A 25,094-nucleotide genomic window follows, 5' to 3' on the forward strand; every position below is an offset into this window, starting at 1 on the left:
TGTTAGTAGGGTATATACATTTATAGTTGATACTGTTTGTCTTTTAGAAGTGTGCATCGAGCCGAAGTTTAAAGATGCTGCAACACAATGGGAGGACCTAACAAAAACTGACCACAGCTACGCGGCAAAGTTGGACCACGTGAACAAATCGACGCAGACTGGGGCTCAGACTGTGGCTGATGATATGCTCCTGGATGATGATACCTCGCTGCTGTACACAGGACTGCGTCTATCATATTTTTTTACTTTGGTGAAAACGATGTTGCCATTTAGTAAACCATCATGTAGTATTCCTGTTGTTGACCAAATACTGATGACCCTCATGAAACTGAAACTGAACCTTGTGTTAGGGGATGTGGCAAAGCGCTTTAAAGTGTCTAAAGGTGAAGTAAGTAAGGTGATTGCTCACTGGATTGATACATTGGGTGAGCAGCTTGAACCCATGGTTGCCTGGCTGCCAAGAAGTGTTATTCGTGCTAACATGCCACCATCCTTTAAAAAGAACCACCCCCAGACCACTTGCATCATCGATTGTGCTGAAACGGCTATTCAGAGAGCTACAAACCTTAACTGTAGGACTGCCACTTTCAGTCATTACAAGGGAACCAATACTGCCAAATATCTTGTTGCTGTGTCACCTCATGGGCTGATAATGTTTATATCAGAGGCCTATGCTGGTAAAAGCAGTGATAAGTTCATCAATATAAACAGTGGGTTTCTGGAGGCCCTAAGGCCTGGTGATGAGGTAATGGCTGACAGGGGTTTCACGATTCGAGATGTACTACATGAAAGGAAGGTGAAATTGAATATTCCTGCCTTTACCCACAAGCGCGGTCAATTGACCAATGAGGAGGTAACGCGCACTAGACGAGTGGCCAATGTCCGTATACATGTGGAGAGGGCAATCCGAAGACTTAAAGTCTTCAAAATCTGTCCCAAACTGTCCCCATCTCCATGACCCGGAGGTTGGACAAGATTCTTATCATATGTGCTGCTTTAGCAAACATGAGGTCCAGACTCATCCGACTGCCACATGAGGTGTAAGTCCCTATGAAAAGTAAAACCTGGGTTACCTGCAGGGTTTTTTTAAATTGTACATATTCCTTTTTATATATATATATATATATATATATATATATATATATATATATATATATATATATGGTAACACTTTATTTTAAGGATCAGAAATTAGACACTAATTAATGACTAATAACTGCATTTGTAAGTAACTAGTTATGTACTTGTATGCCATTACAAGCTATTTATAAGGCCTTTATTGGCTGTTGTCTTATTTTTGTCTAATAGCCCCTTTATATTTGTTTCTGTCCTAACAATCTACTAATTAGCTAAAAATAAATCAAACTAATAGCTTGTACTGTGCCAATTACATACTTAGTGAGTGTGAATGTGTAGCTTATAATGAAATAAATATAGAATGGGCATTTATTGTGTTTATTGGTTTTATGGTTCAAGAGAACAAACAGTGTTTCTCTGCAAATTTAATATGTCTGTTGAAATGCCCATTCTATATTTATTTCATACTTATAAGCTACAACAGCCAATAAAGGCCTTATAAATAGCTTGTAATGACACACAAGTACATAAGTTACTTACAAATGCAGTTATTAGTCATTAATTAATATATATATATATATATATATATATATATATATATATATAAATTTCAGCTAGAAAAACCTGTGTAAATTTATTGTTATTGTACCCTTTCTGGTGTTGTGATTATTGATAAGCCAAAACAGAGTTTTAACTAAGAAAAACTTGTGAGTGCTATTCTTTTTCTTGTATTGTAAATATTGACACATGACAATAAACAATTTGCTTTTTGAGAAGAAATGAATTAATTTTTATTTATCCTATTCCATAACAAAGGGACAATTTCATTAACTCCTTAATGGCTGCATTTTTTTTATAATTAAATAAAAACAAAGTAAAAACAGGACAAAATCTCAAAATAAAAATATTACAAAAAGAAAAAGACTGGAATAAAATAAAATAATACATAAAATAAATAAATAAAGATAAATGATAAGTGACTTATATAAAAATAAATAAGAGTAAGTAAAAGAAAATTAATTACATAAATCAGTTTGATAAAAATAAATAAAAGCTAGAAAGGATTTGTCACCAATTTGTGACAACAGGGGACAAGGGGTTAAAAAAGGAATGACTAATCAACCCAGTACACATAAGCAGGTCATGCTGATTTTACAACATTTATGTATCTGGAGCAGAACTCCAGCCTTCCATCATCGAAGTCATCGACAACTTTTGGCAACTCCTTTTGAATATCTCCCTAATTCTGAGGTCTCAAGGTTGGCAAGTATGGGCACACATGAACTGATGCCAAATATCGCGATGTGTTCGGAAGGAGACTTCTTCAACACGATTTCCTACTGATAAAATTCGCGTAGTCGTTTATACTTTTTTTTTTTTAAATCAAGAAACAGCAAAGCAGTCCAGCATTTCCCTGGCAATAAGACCGAGATAATAACATTAAAATAAATACAAATATAAACATGATAAGATATCGTGAATAAATGTCGATTAAACAGCTTTCTCTGCTGCAGCCCGACTGGCAGAAAGAATCGTGCATTACATTAGTAAAAAAATAAATAGGCTAAATAAAAATGCTGATATCACGAAAATAACGAAATTCAGTTATCACGAACCAGAAGATTAAATGACGTGACCATATCACGAACTGCCGTGAGACTGGGCTGTGTGGCACCTCAAAAGCGTGGAAATAATTCCTAATTTATATTAAAATGAGTGTATAGGCCTACGGAGAAGTCTGAACATTACTGGTATTGTCATTTTTATAACATTTATTTAACCATCTGGAACGGAGAAAAAATGATACCACTTAGCGCCTCTAGTGGACTTTTCACCCGAAAAGTGCAGGGAAACGTACCTGGAGGTACGTATTTCAGGTTTTGCAAAAATGTAGTCAGAGTAACGCATTTCCCATGAGCCTGGGTTGCTCATTCCTCTATAGAAGTTATACTAAAAATAATCAGCGTCATTGCACATCATTTATTTACACTGACTGCGAGATAGGCCTATTTTAACTTTTGATTCATAAAATGTTCTGCTCTAAAAGTTTGTTACATTCTGTTTAAAATGTACTTTTACATAATTACATTTTGCTTTCGTTAAAATTAACCGAATATGTTGTAGCCTATAGGCTATTTTAAAAAAAGTTGTATTATTTTTTTTTTTTTTCTAAAAGTTTGTTCTGTTCTCTTTCCTTTGTTTATTTTATTTTTTTACAATATTCAATCAGTCTCATTCTTGTTTTGTTTTTTACAAGATCTTATTTATCTGTAGTGGTTGATGAAGATGACTGTCATTAGAGATTGTTTTTTTTATTATTATTGATGTTTTACCCATATTGTGAGAAATATCAGTATTGTCTTTCAATAGAGCAGTTTAATAGGCTTTTGTCATTTATCTGACTCAAATAATGTGTTTCTAACAGCAAACACTCAGAATAAAGTGAGATGATCTGCTGATGATCCTGAATGTCTTGTTGAATGAGTGTTGATAGTCTGAGGATCATCAATATTAACAGATCTGCTGAAAACACTCTTTATTTCATGACAATAGTTCCTGTTTTCACCTCATTTATTATGCTGATGTCTTCAGATCTCCTGTAAATTGACACTTAACACGTTTAATCCCAAATTTTTTCTTGCAATTTGAGTACATGCATTTTACTCCTTAGACCTCCCTAACACTCCACGTTCGTCTAGAAGGTCCAACACATTGATAGTTTCTGGGATACTGATAACTACACTGAACAAAATTAAAAACGCAACATTTTGTTTTTGCCCCCATTTTTCATGAGCTGAACTCAAATATCTGAGACTTTTTCTATGTACACAAAAGGCCTATTTCTCTCAAATATTGTTGACAAATCTGTAAATATGTGTTAGTGAGTACTTCTCATGTCCAGCTCATGAAAAATGGGGGCAAAAACAAAAGTGTTGCATTTATAATTTTGTTCAGAGTAGAATTAACAGCCAAAACCTGTGTTTTCAATTGAAGCACTGTGTTATACTACCGGTCACATTCATAAATGCTTAGAAGTGTCATTTATTATAAAAACAAACTCCATAATTGATATTTTGAATTTTGGCAGATCAGCTCCTCCCACACTGGAATACATCATCAATGAAGCTCCTCCCATCACCATCACATCATCATTGAAGCTCCTCCCACTGCAACTCTCCAATAAATGCTGTAAATTCCCATCAGCTACAAGTGAAGACGTGCATCAAAGCATCAGGAAGAGCTGAAATCTGCAAAAACTGAGTTTATTAAAGAGGACAGTGAGAAAACGAGTGATCCAGAACCTGCAGATTGAAACACACTGAAGATCCTGAAGAACAAAGAGGTTGGTGTTTATTCTTCATTCATTCATGATGCTGAAGAACATTCACGTTAGAAACATTCAAGCACTTCATCAGATTTAGATAAACTGTTAAACTATGAAATGGTACAGAATGTTCTGGGTTTTTCTTTAACAAATGGTCAGTGGCTATTTTAACTGTTTTATTTTACACTTATTTTATATCTGGTTCACAATTTGCAACAACGTTACCAGAATTTTAGTCATTTTCAACCTAGTGTACACATTTTTCTTTTTTAGGAATAATCAGTAAACACCAAGTTACTGATAAAGTTGTATTTGTCAAATATCATACAAGTTATTCATAGTTATAGAGATTCTTCTTACAGTGTCTTTGGTTACAGGGTTGATGAATACATTCAATGCTACAGTTTGTGTAAAAACTGAGACAATGGATTGAGATTATTTTCTTGTCTTCCCATCATGAGGTAGAAATAGCCCAGATGATGTCACTTCCTGAGTGTCACAGTTTTAAGAAATGCTGTTTTTGAAAGGAGGAAAAAAATGTTAAAGGAGGATTTTAACATAAACAATCGTAAGTTATGAATATAACTATGGATCTGTGAGACCGAAGGATGACCGTCCCTACGGTCTAATAGGATGATAACCTTCGTTCCGCCTTCTCTCGAGACCTTATGTAAACAAAGTCATGCCCATGACCCCGGAAGCGGAACGTCACGCACTATAAAGGGCGAGTAAACTTCCGGCTCGTTCTCTTACCTTGAACGCCCCAGTGTTCCGAGCGATAAGGATAGTGACGGTCATCCTTCGGTCTCACAGATCCATAGTTATATTCATAACTTACGATCTGTTTCAACCTCACTCAGACCGTCACTACGGTCTAATAGGATGACTCATGTCAACAGGGTCGCGAGAAACTACAAACTCTGAACTATTCAAACCTCGCTGGGCTACAGACATCAAAACTGCAGTACTGACAGGCGTTGTGCTAGTTATGTCAACTCTGTAAAATTTTGCAAATGTACATGGTGTAGACCATGATGCTGCAGCACAAATCTCCCCCACTGAAACTCCTTTTAGTGCAGCCCAAGAAGTAGCTACACTTCTGGTTGAGTGGGCCCGTATTCCCATAGGAACCGGTAACCCACTTCCTGTATAAGCCTGGGAAATAACCTCAACCAACCAATGTGACAAACGTTGCTTAGAAAGTGGACACCCTAGTCTGGCCCTCCCATAGCAAACAAAAAGCTGAGAATGAGACTTCCTCAAGGTCTGAGTAAAATTAACATAAGTGCGTAATGCCCTTACTGGGCAAAGGGTGAGCAAATTCTGCTGATCTGCCTGTGAAGGGGGTTGAAATTGAACTACCTCCAGAGCTTGATTCCTGAACTGAGAATTAAGTACTTTTGGTAAAAAGGCAGGGTTGGGCCAGAGCGTCACCCCTGTGCCATCCGACCTCCAACGTAAACAATCCTCACTAATAGATAGCGCACACAATTCTCCTACCCTTTTAGCAGAGCATATACCCAAGAGAAAAGCTGTCTTGAGAGACCAAGCTTTAAAATCTGCATCTGCCATAGGCTCGTATGGGGGCTTAGTGAGAGAGTCTAGTACAAAAGGCAAATCCCAATTGGGTACCCGCAAAGTGCGATTTGGACATAAGCGACCAGCTCCCTTCAGGAACTGACCTACCAAGGGATGTCGGCCTTATGGCCGGCCATCCACTCCCCGATGAGATGCTGAAATAGATGAAGCATAAACCCCGATTGTACTGGCCGCTTTGCCCTGATCCAGCTGAGCCTGCAGGAATCTTAGGACAAGTGGCACAGAGCAGTTTATTGGATCAACATTCAAGCCTAAACATCACTCTGAAAAAATTCTCCACTTTATGGAGTAATTAGCCAGAGTAGATGGAGCTCTGGCGTTATTCAGTGTCTCGCGTACCGTTTCATCTAGCTGTTGAGGGACGGACTCTGCAGAGGCCATACCCACAATCGTAGTGCCATCGGGTTTGGATGCCAAATCTGCCCGTCTATTTGGGATAGGAGATCTGCCCTTGATGGAAGTTGCCACGGAGGACCCTGAACCAACTGAACTAGGTCCGGGAACCATGGTCTTCCCGGCCAGCGTGGAGCAACTAGCAGAACTGTGCAATGACCCTCCCTGATCCTCTGGAGGACCTGGGAAATCAGAGGAAAGGGGGGAAAAGCATATAATAAGCCTCTCGGCCACTCTTGTGACAGAGCATCCAGGCCCAAACTGCCTTCTTGTACCGTGAGGGAGTACCATCCCAGGCAATGGGTCGTCTCCCTGGAAGCAAAGAGATCTACATGAGCTGTCCCGTATCGAGTCCAAATTTGGGCTATTACCTCCGTGTGCAACCGCCACTCCCCTGGGAGAGGCCCTGTTCTGGACAAAATGTCGGCTGCTCTGTTTGTCACACCCGGGATGTGGATTGCTCTCAGTGAGGACAGCCGTGTCCATGTCCATGTCAGCAGGTTCGTTGCCACCTGGAGACAGCGTAGTGATTTCGTCCCTCCTTGGTGATTTATGTGGTAAACTGCTGAGGTACTGTCTGTTCTCACTAGCACATGCTTGTGGCGCAAAAATGGTAAGAGCGAGATGAGAGTGAGATGAACAGCCCTCAGTTCGAGCACATTTATGTGTTCTGATGACCAAGGGGGATCCCATTTGCCCCTTACTGATCTGCCTTCCCAAACGGCTCCCCAACCTGTCAGTGATGCGTCTGTTGTTATCACTGATCTTCTGTGAGGAAGATTGCCCAGTGGAGTTCCCCTGCGGAGAAAGTCCTTGTCCCTCCAATGGAGTAAGGCCCCCATGCAGGCCTTTGTCACCAACAGCCTCGTTCTTCTGTCCTTTTTTGGATGAAGACGAAAAGAATTGAACCACCTCTGTATCGGCCGTGTCCTCAGTAGGCCTAAGGGAATTACCACTGATGCTGCCGCCATCAGTCCTACCAGCTTCTGAACCCTGTGGGCTGTCACAAGCTTCCCCTTCTGGAAGTGACCCAACGCGTTCTCCAGGCTGTCTATTCTCTGGGGAGTGAGACATGCCTCCATTGTTATGGAGTTGAAATGTAGCCCCAGGAATTTCACCTGCTGTTGAGGCTGGAGACTGCTCTTCTTCCAGTTCACCGTGAACCCCAGGGACTGAATGTGAGCTAGTACCTCCTCTGTGTTTCTGATCACCTGCTCTTGAGAGGGAGCACAAATTAACCAATCGTCCAGATATGGCAGGATTTTGATACCGCGCAGCTGAAGGGGAGTTAGGGCGGCTGAGATCACCCGAGTAAAAACTCTCGGTGCCAGAGACAGGCCGAACGGTAGAACCTGGAACTGAAAGGCCTGGCCTTGAAAAGCAAAGCGGAGAAAGGGCCTGTGCTCTGGACAAATTGGAACATGTAAATATGCGTCCTTTAAATCCAGGGACGTGAACCATTCTCCTGCACGTATGGACTGCATTACCATCTTTGTATGAATCATCTTGAATGGAAGAATTTTTAAGTACTGGTTGAGGTGCCTGAGATCTAGAATGGGACGATGACCACCATCTTTTTTTGGGATTATGAAATACGTTGAATAAAACCCAGTTTGCTGTGCGTTGAAGGGCACCTTTGTGATTGCTCCTTTTTGTAAAAGAGCATGCACCTCTTCCCTTAATACGGGCTCCAATAGTGGGTCCTTGACAATAGTCATTCTGACCCTTGAAAATGACGCCGTCGAAACTGTAGCCGATACCCGTGAGTTATTGTGGATATAACCCACTGGTCTGAGATCACTCTCTCCCAACTGGCCCGTGAAAGTTGAGAGGAACAGTCGACGGCCAGCCCCTGACCCCTATGCAGGTCCGCCATCACGTCCTGCACCCTTTCGTGAACCTCTCTGTTGGGCTCCCCCACGGGACTGAAATCTCCTCTGGGGATAAGTGGCAGGATTTTGTTTTTGGGCACGAAAGCTCTGCCCTTGAACACTAACAAGATTGCCCCTCATGTGTCTAGACCAGGCAGGTTGCTGCGGCCTTTGTGTTTCTCGAGCCCTTGGTCTGAAGACTGGAGCTGGTTTATGACAAGCCCGCTGAACAGCTTCTCTCGTTGCAATGGAGCGCTCCGCCTTATCCAGCACCTCCTGAGAATTTGAATCAAAAACGTGACCAGGAATTACTGGCAAATTCATTAGCTCGCTTCGTATGGTCTCTGGCAAAGAGGTTTGTGCCAGCCATATCTGTCTACGACATAAAACAGCCGAAGACATGGCGTCCCCCACATCACGGGTCAATTGTGAGTGGGCTGCCAGAGCAGAATCAACCAGGTTCCTAGAATCCTGGTCATCCGCACTTAATGTTTTCCGTAAGGCTGCTAAGAGGATAGCCAAAGCATTGCCTGTACGAGCTGCACGTGCAGTGGCATTAAAGGATCTTGAGATCAGACGGTCAGTTTTTGCACACTCCTTCTTGGGACAGCGAGGGTTAACAGATGCATAAGCTGGTCCCAGAGTTGTCCATGATGCTATTTCTTGTTCTACTGGTGGCATGACCCCCAGTCCAGTTTCTTTTGGGTAATGGGCATTGGCCAACCGTCTGCAGCCTGCATTGAATTGAGGCTTCTGAGATGGTTTCTTCCATGTTGTCCTCAACATTGAGGTATAATCATCTGCCACTGGAATGTAAGATGGAGAATTAGTCTGAGGTATGCCTTCCCAGACACCCCCGACAGGAGCTGGGTCAGGCACAGAAGGCTGCAAACAAAGAATTTTTGCTGCACTAAATACTCTAGCAACCAGAGTATTTGCTGGAAAATCATCCCTCCCTGTTGATTCGCCATCCACTTCGGCAGAATCTGAACGGGGTCCCTCTTCTTGGCTCCCTCCTTCTGCCTGCTGCGCATTATCAACTAGTGAGTGGGGAGCACGAAGAGATAATACATCAGCATCTTCTGTGTCAGTGTCAGGATTACCCTGCTGTGCAGGTGGAGGAACGCCTTCCTGACCAGGAGGTAGTGATGGTGAAAATGAGTGACGGGCTTCAACTCTGTCCATCCTCTGTGCTAAACTTTTAATAGCAGCCAGGATCTGTAGTTGAGTGTCTGTGTTGCCACCCTCCACTGGTGGAGCAGAAGTTGGGGGTTTAGCCACTTCCACCACCTTCTCATGGCTTGATCGGTGTGGTTCATGGCCATCGCGTGAGTGCTTGCGAGGTGCTTATGACTATGGCTGTCCGATGAGCGTTCCCTCTCCCTACCACGCTCAGGTACAGAACTGTGTACTCTATTAGCGCGGTGAAGTCGTTCCCCTCTGGGCAGGTCACAAGCCGCACTGCAGGGATTATCCACATCCTCTCTTAAATGAGCCATCCCCAGGCATGAAGGGCATTCCCGATGCCCATCACGAGGGTCCATTGATGATCGGCAATATCGGCAGCAATGAGAGGCCATGCCACACACAATCCCACTGACTGCCCACAGCCGTGAAGGATATATCAAGCCCACTCAAAGCAAAAAAGGTCTGCACTAGTACGCGAACATATTTAGCAGGCCTATATCAAACCCCAACAGCTGCGAACAGTGATATAGGGCTCCAAAGGTAACAATACTCACCAAATATTTTGTAATGAAGTATATTCACTAGGTTATTGTGGATACTCTAAAAAAAGAAATAACCCATAATATTGAATGGCTAGTATGTTTAGAAACTAGTCTCAGAATATCTGAAAGTAGCCTACAATAAAATAATTCTTAATTCATCAGCACATAGGGTATAGCATGAATTGAGTGCTTGCATAGAATATTGAATGGCTAGTTTGTAGAAACTAGCCTCAAACATCAATAATCAACTAATCACAATTCAAGCACATACAGGAAGAATAAGTGATTGCACAGATAATACAAAAATAAAACACCACAATTCACAGAGGCACAAGGCACCTGCACCACTTGGGTGATGAATTGAATGGTGAATAAAAATATTAATTCGGTTCCTAACTGTACCGGGTCTCTATAGGCGAGAAAGGTAAAGAGAATGAGCCGGAACTTTACTCGCCTTTTATAGTGCGTGACGTTCCGCTTCCGGGGTCATGGGCATGACTTTGTTTACATAAGGTCTCGAGAGAAGGCGGAACGAAGGTTATCATCCTATTAGACCGTAGTGACGGTCTGAGTGAGGTCGAAACAGATTCACTCCACTTGAATGCTAAACGCTTGTGTTATTTCTCACAGGGTTATTCACTTGAGCTTGTGTTTCTGGTGTCCCACTTTCACATGCGTATGAATGGAAGTCAGTGCAAGGAAAAGTCTAGTGTGAACGGCCATTAATAATTAAAACATTTTAAGTAAATATCAATCTCAAAGTTGGTGTCGAAACATGGCAGTATTGTATATTTTAATGTTAATATTATGTTAGATAATTGTGTTATTGATCAAATTAATAGTTCTTGCTAAAAAAAACATGGGATTCGTGCCTATAAAGTTTTAAAAATAATAATTCAAAGATAAATTTAGCTCATTCATGGACATAAAATCAATTTGTAAAAATTACCATAATATTTTATAACAGTTGTCTACTTTCTACTATTATATCAGGGCTCACTTTCTTGTCCTCTCACTTTATATTCCTCTCATTGAATTATTTTTATGTACTGAAAATTAAATGTAATATTTGTTTCTTTCATGTCAGACCTGATGGAAGAGAGCGAGGAGAGAGAAGAACTGAGAGAAGTGAAGGAGGAGAGTGAAGAACTGAGTGAAGTGAAGGAGGAGAGAGAAGAACTGAGTGAAGTGAAGGAGGAACATCATGTCAAACCTGGAGAAAAACCTTTGAGTCGCTCAAAGACTAAACAGACATTTTTCAAGAAAAGAGCCAAGAAATCTTTCACCTGCACTCAGTGTGGAAACAGTTTCACAACCAAAGGTAGTCTTGAGATTCACATGAGAATTCATACTGGTGAGAAGCCGCTCACATGTGATCAATGCGGGAAAAGTTTCAAAACCAAACAAAGTCTTGAGCGTCACATGAGAGTTCATACCGGAGAGAAGCCGTTCACATGTGATCAGTGCGGGAAGAGCTTCACACAAATAACACATCGTAATCAACACATGAGGATCCACACCGGAGAGAAGCCGTTCACATGTGATCAATGCGGCAAAACATTTCTTAGAGCATCAAACCTAAATACACACCTGAAAGTTCATACAAAGGAGAAGCCACATTCATGTTCTGTGTGTGGAAAGACTTTTGCACGGTGGCATCATTTACATACACATCAAAAAACTCACACTGGTGTGAGAGAGTACATGTTCTTTGAGTGTGAGAAGACTTTTACTACAGGGAGCGATTTAAAACAGCACCAGAGAATTCACACTGGAGAAAAACCTTACAAGTGTTCACACTGTGACAAGAGATTCAGTCGATCATCATCTCTGAAAACACATGAGAGGATCCACACTGGAGAAAAACCTTACAAGTGTTCACACTGTGACAAGAGATTTAGTCGATCATCACATCAGAAAACACACGAGAGGATCCACACTGGAGAAAAACCTTACAAGTGTTCACACTGTGACAAGAGATTCAGTCAGTCAGCACAACTGAAAAGACACGAGACGATCCACAGCAGAGAGAAGCTGCACACGTATGATCAGTGCGAAATTAGTTTCTCTATTAACCCTTTCACACGTAAGTTTACAATATTCTAACTGACCCCCCAGCGTGAGTTTTTCAAGGCGACCGTTATTTAGAACTTGTCACTTTAACGTTTCCATGGTGACGCGCCACTGCTTGTCACGTGACACCGCGCAACCACAACACAGTGCTGAATGAATGATGATTTTTTATTAAATATATTCACAAATGTATTAGCTATAGCATGAAACACTGATATTATGATTGTCAAATATATGCAAATGGATGTTTTTTTTGTTGTTTAAAGGGACACTTCACCCATTTGCATTAAGCTTTGTATCTTTAGAAACCCATCCATATTTTTGATTTGTCATGATTTATTCCCTTATTTTCCCCTGAGATGGGAGAAATAAGCATTTGAGTGTTCCACTTCCTGCTTTTTATGATGTAAAAATCCCACTGGCCCACTCACGCTACAGACCTATTACAGATCAGTGGGTGGGACTTCACTCGCCGAAACTAACAATATCCACTACAACAATAGCATATATAACTACAACAATAGCAATATCCACCATCTTGTTTGGAAGCTAAGCTAACAAGCGCTGTGGGGACAGATGGGAAGTTATGACAATGATGGAAGGAAATAAACATGATATGGAAGAAGATGATTTTGAAAGTCTTCTGCTCAAATCCGATGTTCGTGGGTATCTTTACAAGCCGCAATATAGCGAAGTGTCGGATTGTGTGCATTGAAAGTATACTTTAAAAATACATTATAGTACACTCTAAAAAGAGATGTGTTAAAAAACAACACACATCATGTGTTGATGGTAGTTTGACACATGTTGTGTAGATTTTTAACACACATTGTGTGTTAAAATGTAACTGGATGGAATATCACTGGGTGGAGGGCAGTTTGTGTTTATGAAAATAATTATAGGTATATTTTATATGGTATCCCATAAAAATTTCTAAAATAAATAAAACAATACATTACAATAAATACATAAAATTTTAATTCATAAAACCGAAGATTAACTGTTGTTTTTTTGGCAGCCAATCACATCATGCCTCTTTTGCAATGTCTTTTTCAAATGCTGCTTTCACTTGTTATTAATAACCAATTTATTATAACAAACTATTTATTTCTGTCAGACGTCTACAGAAGCTCTTATTGAGAATTACCAGGTTTTGTGTTGACGATTCATTGAATGTTTCATTTGAAGTCACCAGAATCGTGATTAGTGTCCGCTTTATTTGGGCTCTTGACCCTTCAGTCTTAGGTTTAAAGAGTGACAAATAATTCACTGGGTAATATTAATTCACTGAATAATATTAGCTGGAATATAACATTGTCAGGTAAGTAACAAACAAAACAGCATATACATCATTACATTTTCCAACTTATGTGTTATTAATTATTAATAATGTTTTTGTCGGCCTAGATCATGAAATGCTTTCTGACAAAGTGCTGTTTATGCATTTACACAGAACTATAACTAAGGCTACTCAACCGCGATCACGCGTGGAGATAATAAATAATTAATTTCCACAAAGCGGTATATTTAGATGTGTATTAGCGAAATAATTGCTATGTAGTAAATGATAATATAATCTAGGGCGTTTAAACAAGGTAATCTTGTCAAAAGTTTCATTCAGTGGCCGTGCTTGAGCATTCCTGATCATTAACCCAGTGAGTGCTCAGCAATATGAACGAACTTTTTTTCAAACCTAATGGTGATCAAATACAACAGATAGAGAATTAAATTCAGCGCTTTTATTTTCAACATGCACTCATTCATGTCTGTTTTATTTAATTGATGTAAAGTTACGTCTTTATTGGGGCAGGACATGACGGATTACGCTACGTGACTCTTTTTAGACTCTTTTACGTCAATTTTTTAGAACCAAGCTGTATAAATAAACTATATCAGGCATTTATATCTCAAATCTCATTTCTGCATGTCTGTTATGTTAAATAAAGTTGAATAATTACAGCGAAGCAAGCAGAACATATATTTGACCTGTGCAGAGTTGTTGTTGACTGATCTCCTCAGACGCGGGCTGCAATGGCGGAATTCTCAAAATGGCCACAAGATGGCGCCGTTTATCGGCGAATCCGATATTACAAAACTGATACCCAATTATGGGAAAATGCTTAAATATCGGTAAAAATATCGGTAAACCGATACATCGGTCGATCACTAGTAAAGGTGAAGGGGAGTAGCTTGAAGATGACATATTTAAAAATCAATTGACATCAACCAACATTCCTCTGGAGTGAAAACGTCCTGTTGGCTCGGCTTCGGCTATGGCTTTAGGGTCGTTGTGAAGGTAGGGGCGGAGCATAGAAACTATGCCGTTTCTCATTTGTTACTCTAGAGTAGACCAACTCACTTTCTGGAGGTATACTGCCCCCATCTGGTACGCCATATGCTCTCAATGACGGAATGCGGAACAATTAGTCCATCCGTTCATGACTTCAAGGCTAGATTATTGTAATGCTCTACTGGGTGGTTGCCCTGCACGCTTAATAAACAAACTACAGCTGGTCCAAAACGCAGCAGCTCAAGTTCTTACCAGAACCAGGAAGTACGACCATATTAGCCCGGTTCTGTCAACACTGTATTGGCTCCCTATTAAACATGGCATAAATTTTTAAATATTGCTGATTACTTACAAAGCACTAAATGGTTTAGCTCCCCAGTACTTGAGTGAGCTCTTAACGCATTATAGTCCTTCACGTCTATTGCGATCTCAAAATTCCGGCCAGTTGATAATACCTAGAATATCAAAATCGACTGCTGGCGGTAGATCCTTTTCCTATTTAGCACCAAAACTCTGGAACAGTCTTCCAAACATTGTCCGGGAAGCAGACACACTCTGTCAGTTCAAAGCAAAATTAAATACACATCTCTTTGACCTAGTATTCACATAATACATTATAGACTTCTATAATTCAATGTTAGGCTGCATAGATTAGGTCAGCTGGAACCGGGTACACTTCCCATAAATCCTGATGTACTCGTTACATCATAAGAAGAATGGCATCTACGCTAATTTTAGTGTCTTTTGTTTATCCCGAGGTTTTCCCGCAGCCTGCCGTATCCAGGCCGTATCCAGATCTGATGAAGGACCTTCGCCTGGACCCGATGACAACGCAGTGCTGAAGTGCCAACTAGTCTCTCCCTATGGAGGATCCCTATACCACTCTACAGATATAGCGTCGTCGGGAAACTCAATTTGCGTACCTACCCCGAATTGATAAAATAAAATAAAATTCTGTATAAAAAATATGAGGAAACACCAGTTGTTTAGGCTTGGTTTGTAGGGAATAACAAACCTGCGCACATATATTCAAACGCACATAACTATAGAACCAATTCTTAATGCGCATGTGAACGCCATCAGCGTTTCTCACCGGTTCGCTTTTAAAGTCTGTGTAGAGAGAATGGCGTCGTCTTAGCGGCCCCTAATTTTAATAACAAATGATTGTTGCGATGGAAGCTAATAAATCAAAAACTAACTTAAGCTGGAAAATAACTTTAATAAAGAACCGCTTTAAAGCCAAAATGATCTCCGTTACCTTAAATTATACATTTATCTCTGTAAAGCTGCTTTGAAACAATCTACATTGTTAAAAGCGCTATATAAATGAAGATGACTTGACTTGACTTGACTTTTTGTTGCATTAGATCTGCAAGGTGTCGAGCTAGGTGGTTGCGCAAGTTAGTTGTGTTGTTACAATATTTAAGAACATTGTGGCAATGCTTACAGACCACTTTGGTTTTATCCACCTCTTCATTTGTTCCCGGCTTACAGTGGAATCCAAAATGAGCCCAAACGTCCCTGTTCGGCAACTTGGTCCTGAGCAACAAACCTACTGACCTAGAATCATTGTCACCATGTCCGCAAGAGGAAGCAGACACACAAATGATGCTACATTTACGTCATGCTGCCGAACAGGATCACACCAAGGCTTACCTAAGGACAGTAGATAGTGATGTGGTTGTGCTGGCCATCAATCTGTTCCAGGAGTTAGGCCTCTCAGAGCTGGCCTCTCAGAGCTCAGACCATATCTCACAAATGTTGGCATCTGAAAAATGCTAAGCACTGCCCCTCTTCCACGCATCTTCCACATCTTACTGGATGTGACGTTGTATCAGCAATGTATGGAATTGGCAAAAAAACTGCATGGAATGCGTGGGCAGCTTACCCAGAAGTCACCGACACCCTCATTGTGATCACCCAAGACCCAACCAGCCTCACACTGGAATCAGTGCACATGCGAGTTCTTGAACGCTGGACTGTACTCATGTATAGTAAGAACTGTGGTGTCAAGTCAGTCAATGAAGCCCGGAAGCTTCTTTTTACTCATGGCCTCAAGTCCCTGGATTTTTTTAAATAAATACATGATGTTTAAGTATGTATTGTTTTGTTTTTTTGTGTGTGTGTGTGTGTTATTTGACTAAAACGTAATATCCTTAACATGGTGAAAAGCCTAATATAACTTTTCACTTTGGCATAATTCTGAAGTTGTGTTCATTTAAAGCCTCAACAATGGTCCTTTTGGTCACAACATGTGATTTTTGACACTATAGTGATAGTGACCTGTCCAATCAACAAAAAAAGCATACCTTGGAGGTAAAAATATGGGTCTAGGCCCTGAGTAATATTTCAATGTGACTTTTTCAGAGATATTGACAGTTTATTTGAGCTATGGCTAATAGACTATGATAATAGATTTGACATGGAAATTGACTTAAAATAAGAAGAATATATCAGAATTGGATTCCTTGTATCAAATAAAGTAGAACATTTTCATTATACAACAATTTAAGACTAAAGGAAGCTGAGATATAACCCTTTTCTCTTTTCGGCGGGGGCCAATTTGGATTTTATGGATAACTGCCACTAGGGGGGCCACCCCAACTTGTATCCGTGGATTTTTAAAAACCTTAGGCATATGCCTAACACCATGGCAAAAATCAAAAACTTTTCCAGAAGTAACCAATTTTCATGAATTGCATCTTAGCTATTACAAGATGATATAATGGCAAGCGCTAGCACACAGCAAAACAAACCAAGAGGTTAGCAATTTCTTAACCTCTCAAAACAGCAGTTCTCGACACATCTCAACTAAATGTATGTGCACTCATCATAGAATACACGTACAAGTGACCATGTGCACTAAAGCTAAAATTACAAGAGGTATATTTCAAGCTTACATCGCACTGATGTGAACACCTACCTCTCTCAGTCCAGTAGAATGCAGACTGAGAAACGAACGCGAAGATTCAGTATATGACCACAACTCTATCCAATAGAGGGCGCACTTACACAACAAACAACTCTCCTGATACCTATGAAATGACTGAACAATACAAGACTCACATAAAACACATATGGTATGATGCATAATAAGTGTACATGACCAATACAAAGAATAAAGAGTATATTTAAGTAAGTTTAGAAAAGTAAGTTTTCTGGACATCAAGGTCTTGCAGCTTGAAATCCATATACTCCACAATGCTATTAGGTTACCATGGCTACCAAATAAACTTTTGATGAAAAAACATTTAAAAAAGTGCCTTTATGCAGAGTGTGTTGGTAAGGACAGCTAAACCATGGGACAGGTAGAAATTAAAGGTGCCCTAGAATTTGAAAATGAATTTATCTTGGCATAGTTAAATAACAAGAGTTCAGTACATGGACATGACATACAGTGAGTCTCAAACACCATTGTTTTCTCCTTCTTATTTAAATCTCGTTTTTGAAAAACACCCCTGAAAAATAGGCGAATCTCCACATAACACCGACTGTGACGCAACAGTCGCGATCATTAATATGTACGCCTCCAAAAATTTGCATATGCCAGCCTATGTTCAAGGCCAGGCGGAACTGCGCAGCCGAATCATCGTGCGAATCATTTTTCTTCCAGACATCATGCAAACGAGCGAAGCATGGCAGTTGCTCAGTGTTTGGATGTACAAATGAACACAAATGTATTTTTTTAGTTCCTTAATCGAGCCTCTGAAAAACCAGTGGGTTATGCGAATTTCTGATGTGTAATTGTTCAAGTTCAGACAGATAATCTTTCTCTTAAAGTCGTTCAATACTGTTTATGCATCAGTAAATCAAGCCAGTGACTAAACGATCAACTTCACGTCGTTTCTCTTAGTAGGATGAAAATAATCTTACTGTATATATTAGATTACAAAGAACAATCCCTTTCCAGTAGTGTTAATTTTGTCACCTATTTTTAATTTAGTCGTAGTCTTAGTCTTGTGCCAAATGTCCTTGTTAGTTTTAGTCATATTTAGTCATTCACATATCTTTTTTTGTCAGTCAAGTTTTAGTCGACTAAAAGTCTCGTCATTTTAGTCTAGTTTTAGTCAAAAGAAAACTCAATATATCTTAGTCAAGTTTTAGTCAAAACATTTTAGTCTTTTTTTTAAATAAATCATTTCTGAGATTATTTCTGATAACCATTTCAGTCATTGTTTCACACATCTCAAATATTGGTTAAATGTCATAATTACCTGACAAAATACACTTGTTGAATGATTTTTGTTAAATGCAACTTTGTTGAACCTGTCTGTTTTATTTATTTAAGAGACACATTCACAAATGATGAACTTGTTCTGAAGAGTATTTTATTTTGAACCAACACAATTCAAAAGCTGGGGCCCAACAGACTGCGACTGACAAGTTACAAAGGTTTTTAAAACTGTTTTAGGTTGCCTTGTAACTCATTTTTTTCTGTTCAGAGCAGAAATAAAATAACTATACCCAGAAAAACTGAAAAGAATAGGCTTACTGTACTGTGGGCCTAACACACAACCTATTTACATTCTAGGTTGGTCTTGAGAAATAACAAATGAGATTTAACAAGGCTTAACAATTAATATTTCTGCTGTTACTACGTCTGCTGATACTACAGCTTACTACATGTAGTCAAATGTATATTTCCTGCAAGAAAAAACTATTTAAACTGGTAACTGTGTCTAAGGCATTCGTTTTCAAGACGATTTTGCACGCCATGCATTGCGCAATACACACACATTACCGCGGGATGGCGGGTGTTCATTTCATAAACTGTGGACAATGGTAGCTTATTTAATGTATAAATTAATGTATATTTCCAAAAAAAACGGGTAATGTTCTACTTTGTAGTGCTATCGTGGCATAATAATCTGTTTGGTTGTAAAATGTATTACCTGAATAAAATGAAATCGAATGTAGGCTATATAGTCCCGTGGGATTTCACGGACAGCTTGCGAAGATGTTCAACTAATATCTTTGTCGCTGGTAAAAAATATTATGCATTTGCAGATTTGCTTTCACTTGACTGTACTGTAATGTAGGTCCACTGCCTTCATCCAACGCTCTTGATGTTCTTGAAGGGGTGATGAACTGAGAAATCAAATTTTCCTTGAGCTTTTGACATATAAGAGGTCATCATATTATAAGAATATCCTGTAAGTTTCAGAACTGAAAACGTCCTTGTTAGTCCAATAAAAGCTTTTATTGACACCAGGCTAAGCAAACGACTCGTTTTTCAAAGTGGGGAACTATGACGACAAAGAGGATAAAACACCACCCCCGCAGAAGAAGATCAACGCCTACTTCAACACGGCTTTTTAGCCCCGCCCACCAATTCCCGCATTACATGCATAGCTAAATAACATAGGCCTACCTCGTGATGAGTTATCCACTCACAGCAGTAGGCGTTTACTTCCAAGTCTTCAATGCGACACGCCCATAAATCATCGTTTAGAGAGAAAACTAAAGCACCATGGTACAACAGTGCTACGCATGTTATCAAGAGAGAAACTCGTAACTTAGCGCGTAAATGGAAACGAACTAATTTAGAGGTCTTTAGAATCGCGTGGAAAGACAGTATGTCACGTTATAAAAAGGCTCTAAAAGCAGCCAGGGCTGAGCATCTCCGCAAGCTAATAGAAAATAACCAAAATAATCCAAGGTTTTTATTTAACACCGTGGCTTGACTAACAAATAAACAGTCAGCACAAGAGCAAAATATTCCGTTACAGTATAGTAGTAATGATTTTATGAATTTCTTCAATGAGAAAATAGAAAGCATCAGAAACACAAATGTAAATGTACAATCTTTTATGGTGTCTTATGATTCAGCCTCAATTATCGCCCCTCAAGAACAACTACACCGCTTTACAACTATAGGACATGAAGAGCTAAATAAACTTATCATTGCATCTAAACCAACAACATGTTTATTAGATCCAATACCCACTAAACTACTGAAAGAAGTGTTACCTGTAGTGGAAGAGCCTCTTCTCAATATTATTAACTCGTCTTTATCTCTAGGTCATGTTCCAAAAATATTCAAGCTGGCAGTAATAAAACCTCTCATTAAGAAACCGCAATTAGATCCAAATAACCTAGCAAATTACAGACCCATTTCAAATCTTCCATTTATGTCTAAAATACTAGAAAAAATTGTGTCCGCTCAATTGAGTTCTGTCTTGCAAGAAAATGATATCTATGAAAAATTTCAGTCAGGATTCAGACCGCATCATAGCACAGAAACTGCGCTAGTTAAAATTACAAATGATTTACTTTTAGCTTCTGACCAAGGCTGTATCTCAATACTAGTTCTACTCGATCTTAGCGCTGCGTTCGACACTATAGATCATAAAATACTCTTCGATCGACTACAAAACTACACTGGTGTTCAGGGGCAGGCATTAAGCTGGTTTAGATCGTACTTATCAGACCGTTACCATTTTGTACCATTTTAAATGGGGAAAAATCGAAGATAACGTCAGTAGACTATGGAGTGCCGCAAGGATCGGTGTTAGGCCCTCTGCTATTCTCAATATATATGCTGCCACTTGGTAATATTATAAGAAAACATGGAATTAATTTCCACTGTTATGCTGATGACACTCAATTATATATTTCATCACGACCAGATGAAAACACTAACTTATCTAAATTGAAAGAGTGTCTTAAAGATATAAAATGCTGGATGACGTGTAATTTCCTGCTATTAAATTCAGATAAAACGGAGGTATTACTTATTGGTCCAAAAAACTACCCACAAAACCTCGTACAATACAACTTTAATTTAGAAGGATGTCCTGTTACTTTATCCACTACAGTAAAAGACCTGGGTGTTATAGTAGACCGCAACTTGTCTTTCGAAAATCATATATCATATGTTACAAGAACAGCCTTTTTCCACCTTAGAAATATTGCTAAGCTACGTAACATGCTATCTGATTAAACTAGATTAAAGACGCATCTCTTTAGCCAAGCATTCACATAATGCTTACCTTTTATACTACTGTTGAATCAGATCGAATGCATTCATTTTATGAACAGCAGCTATGCTAATTATTTCCCATTTGCCTTTCTGCTGTTATCTCGGGACGCTAGTCCCGAGGTAAATGGCGTTCGTCAGCTCCAGTTTGTATCCAGCCTCTCACGAAGACTTCAGAGTTCCCAACACCTGCGATGAGATGACTAAACGCCTGTGAATAGACGACCCAACGCCTGTGAAGAGACGACTCAACGCCGGCGATTTGTTATGCCCTAAATTAATACATGATTAACTAACTGTATTTTTTCTATGTACTTTTCTGAAATGCACTTTCTGTAAAGCTGCTTTGAAACAATATGTATTGTGTAAAGCGCTATACAAATAAATTTGAATTGAATTGAATTGAATAGTCTATTAAAAACAAAATAATCTGTATTTTTTTTTTTTTTAGGAGGAAGAACAAAAGGTTTCTGTAAAGTAACGGTATGGATAAGGTATGGAAGTACAATGATAGGAGCAATTCCAGAAGAAGGGCACTAAAACTAGTCAGTGAATTGACTGACTATGTGGAAGATAGGGAGGGGGAGGTGGAGGACGATTCGGAGTTAAGTGTTTGTGTTGATTCTTCGGGGGAATCAGACATGGAAATTAGTGATGAAGAAAGTGACCACCAGAATATTGAAGAAGATGTTGAGGATAAGGAAGTACATGAAGAGGCTGCAGCTTCTGTTGAGGACCAGTCTGATCTTCAAGATCCTTGTAGTCAGAGAGATTTGCAGAGTTCACTAGTAGTTTGGGCAATTGAATTTGGAATTTCATTAATTGCTTTGTTAGCACTTCTTTCCATTCTCAAAGTCCGTCATTCATCTCTGCCTAAGGATGGAAGAACGTTGCTGAAAACAAAAACAAGATACAACATTAGCAGTATAGCTGGTGGTGTGTTCCATTATTGTGGAATTCTGAATTCTGTTAGGAAAATCCTTGATAACGTGTGGCATACTGTGGCAGACAAACATGTCTTCAAAATACAGTTGAATTTTGATGGACTACCACTCTTCAAGAGTACTAGTGCACAGTTTTGGCCGATTCTTGGTTTACTGCAAGGTCACACTAAGGCACCAGTGTTGATTGGACTCTTTTGTGGTACTTCAAAGCCAAATTCTTTGGCTGATTATCTTCATGATCTGGTTCACGAGCTAAAAATGTTGAGGGATGGGTTTCTGTTCAAGCAGAAAACGTTCTTTTTGAATGTTGTTTCTGTTATGTGCGATACCCCTGCCCGAGCCTTCATCAGAGGTGTGAAGTCACACACTGGATGTGTGTGACTTCAAGTGTCACCAAGTGTCACCAAACAGGTGTCTGGAAATCAAATCGAATGACATTTCCTGAGGTGAATGCAAAGCGCAGAACTGATGAGAGTTTTAGGCAAGCAACTGATGAAGAACACCACATTCAGCAGTCACCTCTTACAGACATTGGCATTGACATTGACTCACGATTACATGGAACTTGGTTTGTCTGGGTGTAATGCGGCATCGTTTAGATTTGTGGATCAGAACCATCGGTCCCTTGCACTGTCGCATATCATCCATTCAAGCTTCCATGGTGTCAGATAGACTTCTTGCACTGAGAAGTTACATTCCAAGTGAGTTTGCGCGAAGGCCTCGGGCACTAGCAGATCGATGTAGGTGGAAAGCAACAGAGCTACGCCAATTTTTGTTAAACACTGGTCCAGTTGTGCTGAATGGTGTTTTACAGCCTCAAATCTATGACAACTTCATCTTTTTGTCTGTAGCTGTGTACATTTTGGCAAGTCCAGAATTTTGTATGGAGATGAATGACTTTGCAAATACTCTGTTGCATTCATTTGTTTAACACTTTGGCCAGCTTTATGGTGAAGAGTTTTTGGTTTACAATATTCATGGCCTGGTGCACCTCAGTGAAGATGTCAAAATCCATGGCAATCTAGATCTAATATCAGGATTTCCCTTCAAAAATTTCTTAGGAAAACTCAAAAAACTGGTACGAGGGCCATGCAATCCTTTGACTCAGGTGATACGTAGATTGTCAGAGATAGAAAATAGCAACTGCAGTTGTGATGTAGAAGAGTCAATTAAAAAAATTGGATAAAGAACATACGGATGGGCCAGTACCAGAGTGCTTCTCGCAACAAGCTCATCAATTTAAAGTTCTTGCGATTGATGATGTAGTTGTGAAGCTCAATGAGAGAGATTCTTGTGTCACAATTGACAATAAGTTGGTTTTAGTCCAAAACATTGTTGAGGATAAAGGTGCAGTATACCTTGTGGGCAATGAATATAAACAGGTGGAACGCTTTTTTAAATATCCTATTGATTCAAAAGAGTTGGGAATTTATGTGGTTTCCAACCTCTCCACAAATGTCAAGTGTTTCATGACAGGAAAGAAGCTGCAGAAGTATGTGAGATTGCCATTCCGAAACAGATTTGTTGTTGTTCCACTCCTGCATCAAGAGAAATAACTCTGAAGACGCTTGTGTATAATAGTTGGCTGAGGAATATAATTCTTGTCTTTTTAGATGTTTCACATTGTTGTCTTTGACAAGACAAATGAGGTTGAAGTTGTGCCTTCAGTCTGGATTAAAAATGGAGATTGCATGTGGCCTCCAAATAAGAATGATATAACAAAAGCTGTGAAATCACAGGAGAGTCCTGGAGATGACTGGAAGCCCCATAAGGCCAGAATTATTTTCACGTCATGTGAGTTGTTTTGCCACCACTTTCTTCAAATTGAATAGTTATAAGTAATAAGTTAAAAGTAATAAGTAATAGTTAAAATCACAGTTTTACTTTGTAAATTTATTTTTGTGATGCTGTTTTTCCAGATGACTACAAGGAAGCTAGACGTAAACTACCTCTAGCTGTTGATCACACAGACATTGATCAGACAGATGGAGGAGACTCACCAATTACATTTAAAAAAAAAATAATGTAAGGTTTTAGTTTGTTTGTTTATTGTTTTTCACCACATTTACAAATAAAAGCCTATCTTGAAATTGATAAATGTGATGTTAGACCCAAGAACATTCTTTTTCCTGGAGAAGACGACGACGATGATAATGCGATGGAAGAGCATCTGAAAGAACCAAAATCAAGAAAAGGGTAGGAAGCTTCTGCTTTTTATAATTATAATGTATTTTATCACAGCAGATAAATGACTAAGATATTTTGTAATTTTAAGCAGAAGGTATTCTATACCTGATGCTCCGAAAATTGCTAGACATGCCAACAAATTAGACCCAGGAAAGCCAAACTGCCCTAAGCTCTTCCACAGTACTCCTGACCACCACAATGATGAGATGAAAGGCATTAAAGGAACAAAGTAAAAAAAAAATTAAGAAGCACCAGCCTTTTTAAATTACAGTGTATTTTATCAAAGCTGTTAAAGGACTAAGAATTTTTGTACTTTGCAGGAGGTATGCCTTGCCTAATGCTCCAGTGATCTCTAGGGAACAGATTTCTCCTGCAGTAGACAGCCTCCACCTTAGTGGCCAAGGCAGAACTGACCTTTGTTCACGTGATCAAAGCAGTCCTGACCTTCATTCACATGGCCAAAGAAGCCCTGATGTTAGCCCACATGGCCAAAACAGTCGTCACCTTCGTCTACATGGCCAAATCAATATTACACCCAGCAACTCCTGAGAGCATCAATATAACACCCAGCAATTCCTGAGAGCATCAATATAACACCCAGCAACTCCTGAGAGCATCAATATAAC

The 25,094-nt window shown here is 39.5% G+C and overlaps 2 protein-coding genes across 2 annotated transcripts in view; one reads left to right on the forward strand and one right to left on the reverse strand.

The window, feature by feature from the left end:
- LOC143714367 (uncharacterized) overlaps positions 1–12,101 on the forward strand; it is a 288,790-nt gene extending 276,689 nt beyond the window's left edge. The window contains exon 2 of the mRNA XM_077205482.1: positions 11,083–12,101. Within this exon, the coding sequence (XP_077061597.1) occupies positions 11,088–12,101 (1,014 nt within the window). The 5' untranslated portion in view covers positions 11,083–11,087. The remainder of the gene's footprint in view (positions 1–11,082) is intronic.
- LOC143714406 (uncharacterized) overlaps positions 1–25,094 on the reverse strand; it is a 297,700-nt gene that overhangs the window by 57,465 nt on the left and 215,141 nt on the right. The window lies entirely within an intron of this gene.

This window comes from Siphateles boraxobius, unplaced genomic scaffold, assembly GCF_051911475.1.
Source record: "Siphateles boraxobius isolate OS27281-9 unplaced genomic scaffold, OSU_SipBor_1 54, whole genome shotgun sequence".
In the NCBI taxonomy this organism is placed as follows: domain Eukaryota; kingdom Metazoa; phylum Chordata; class Actinopteri; order Cypriniformes; family Leuciscidae; genus Siphateles; species Siphateles boraxobius.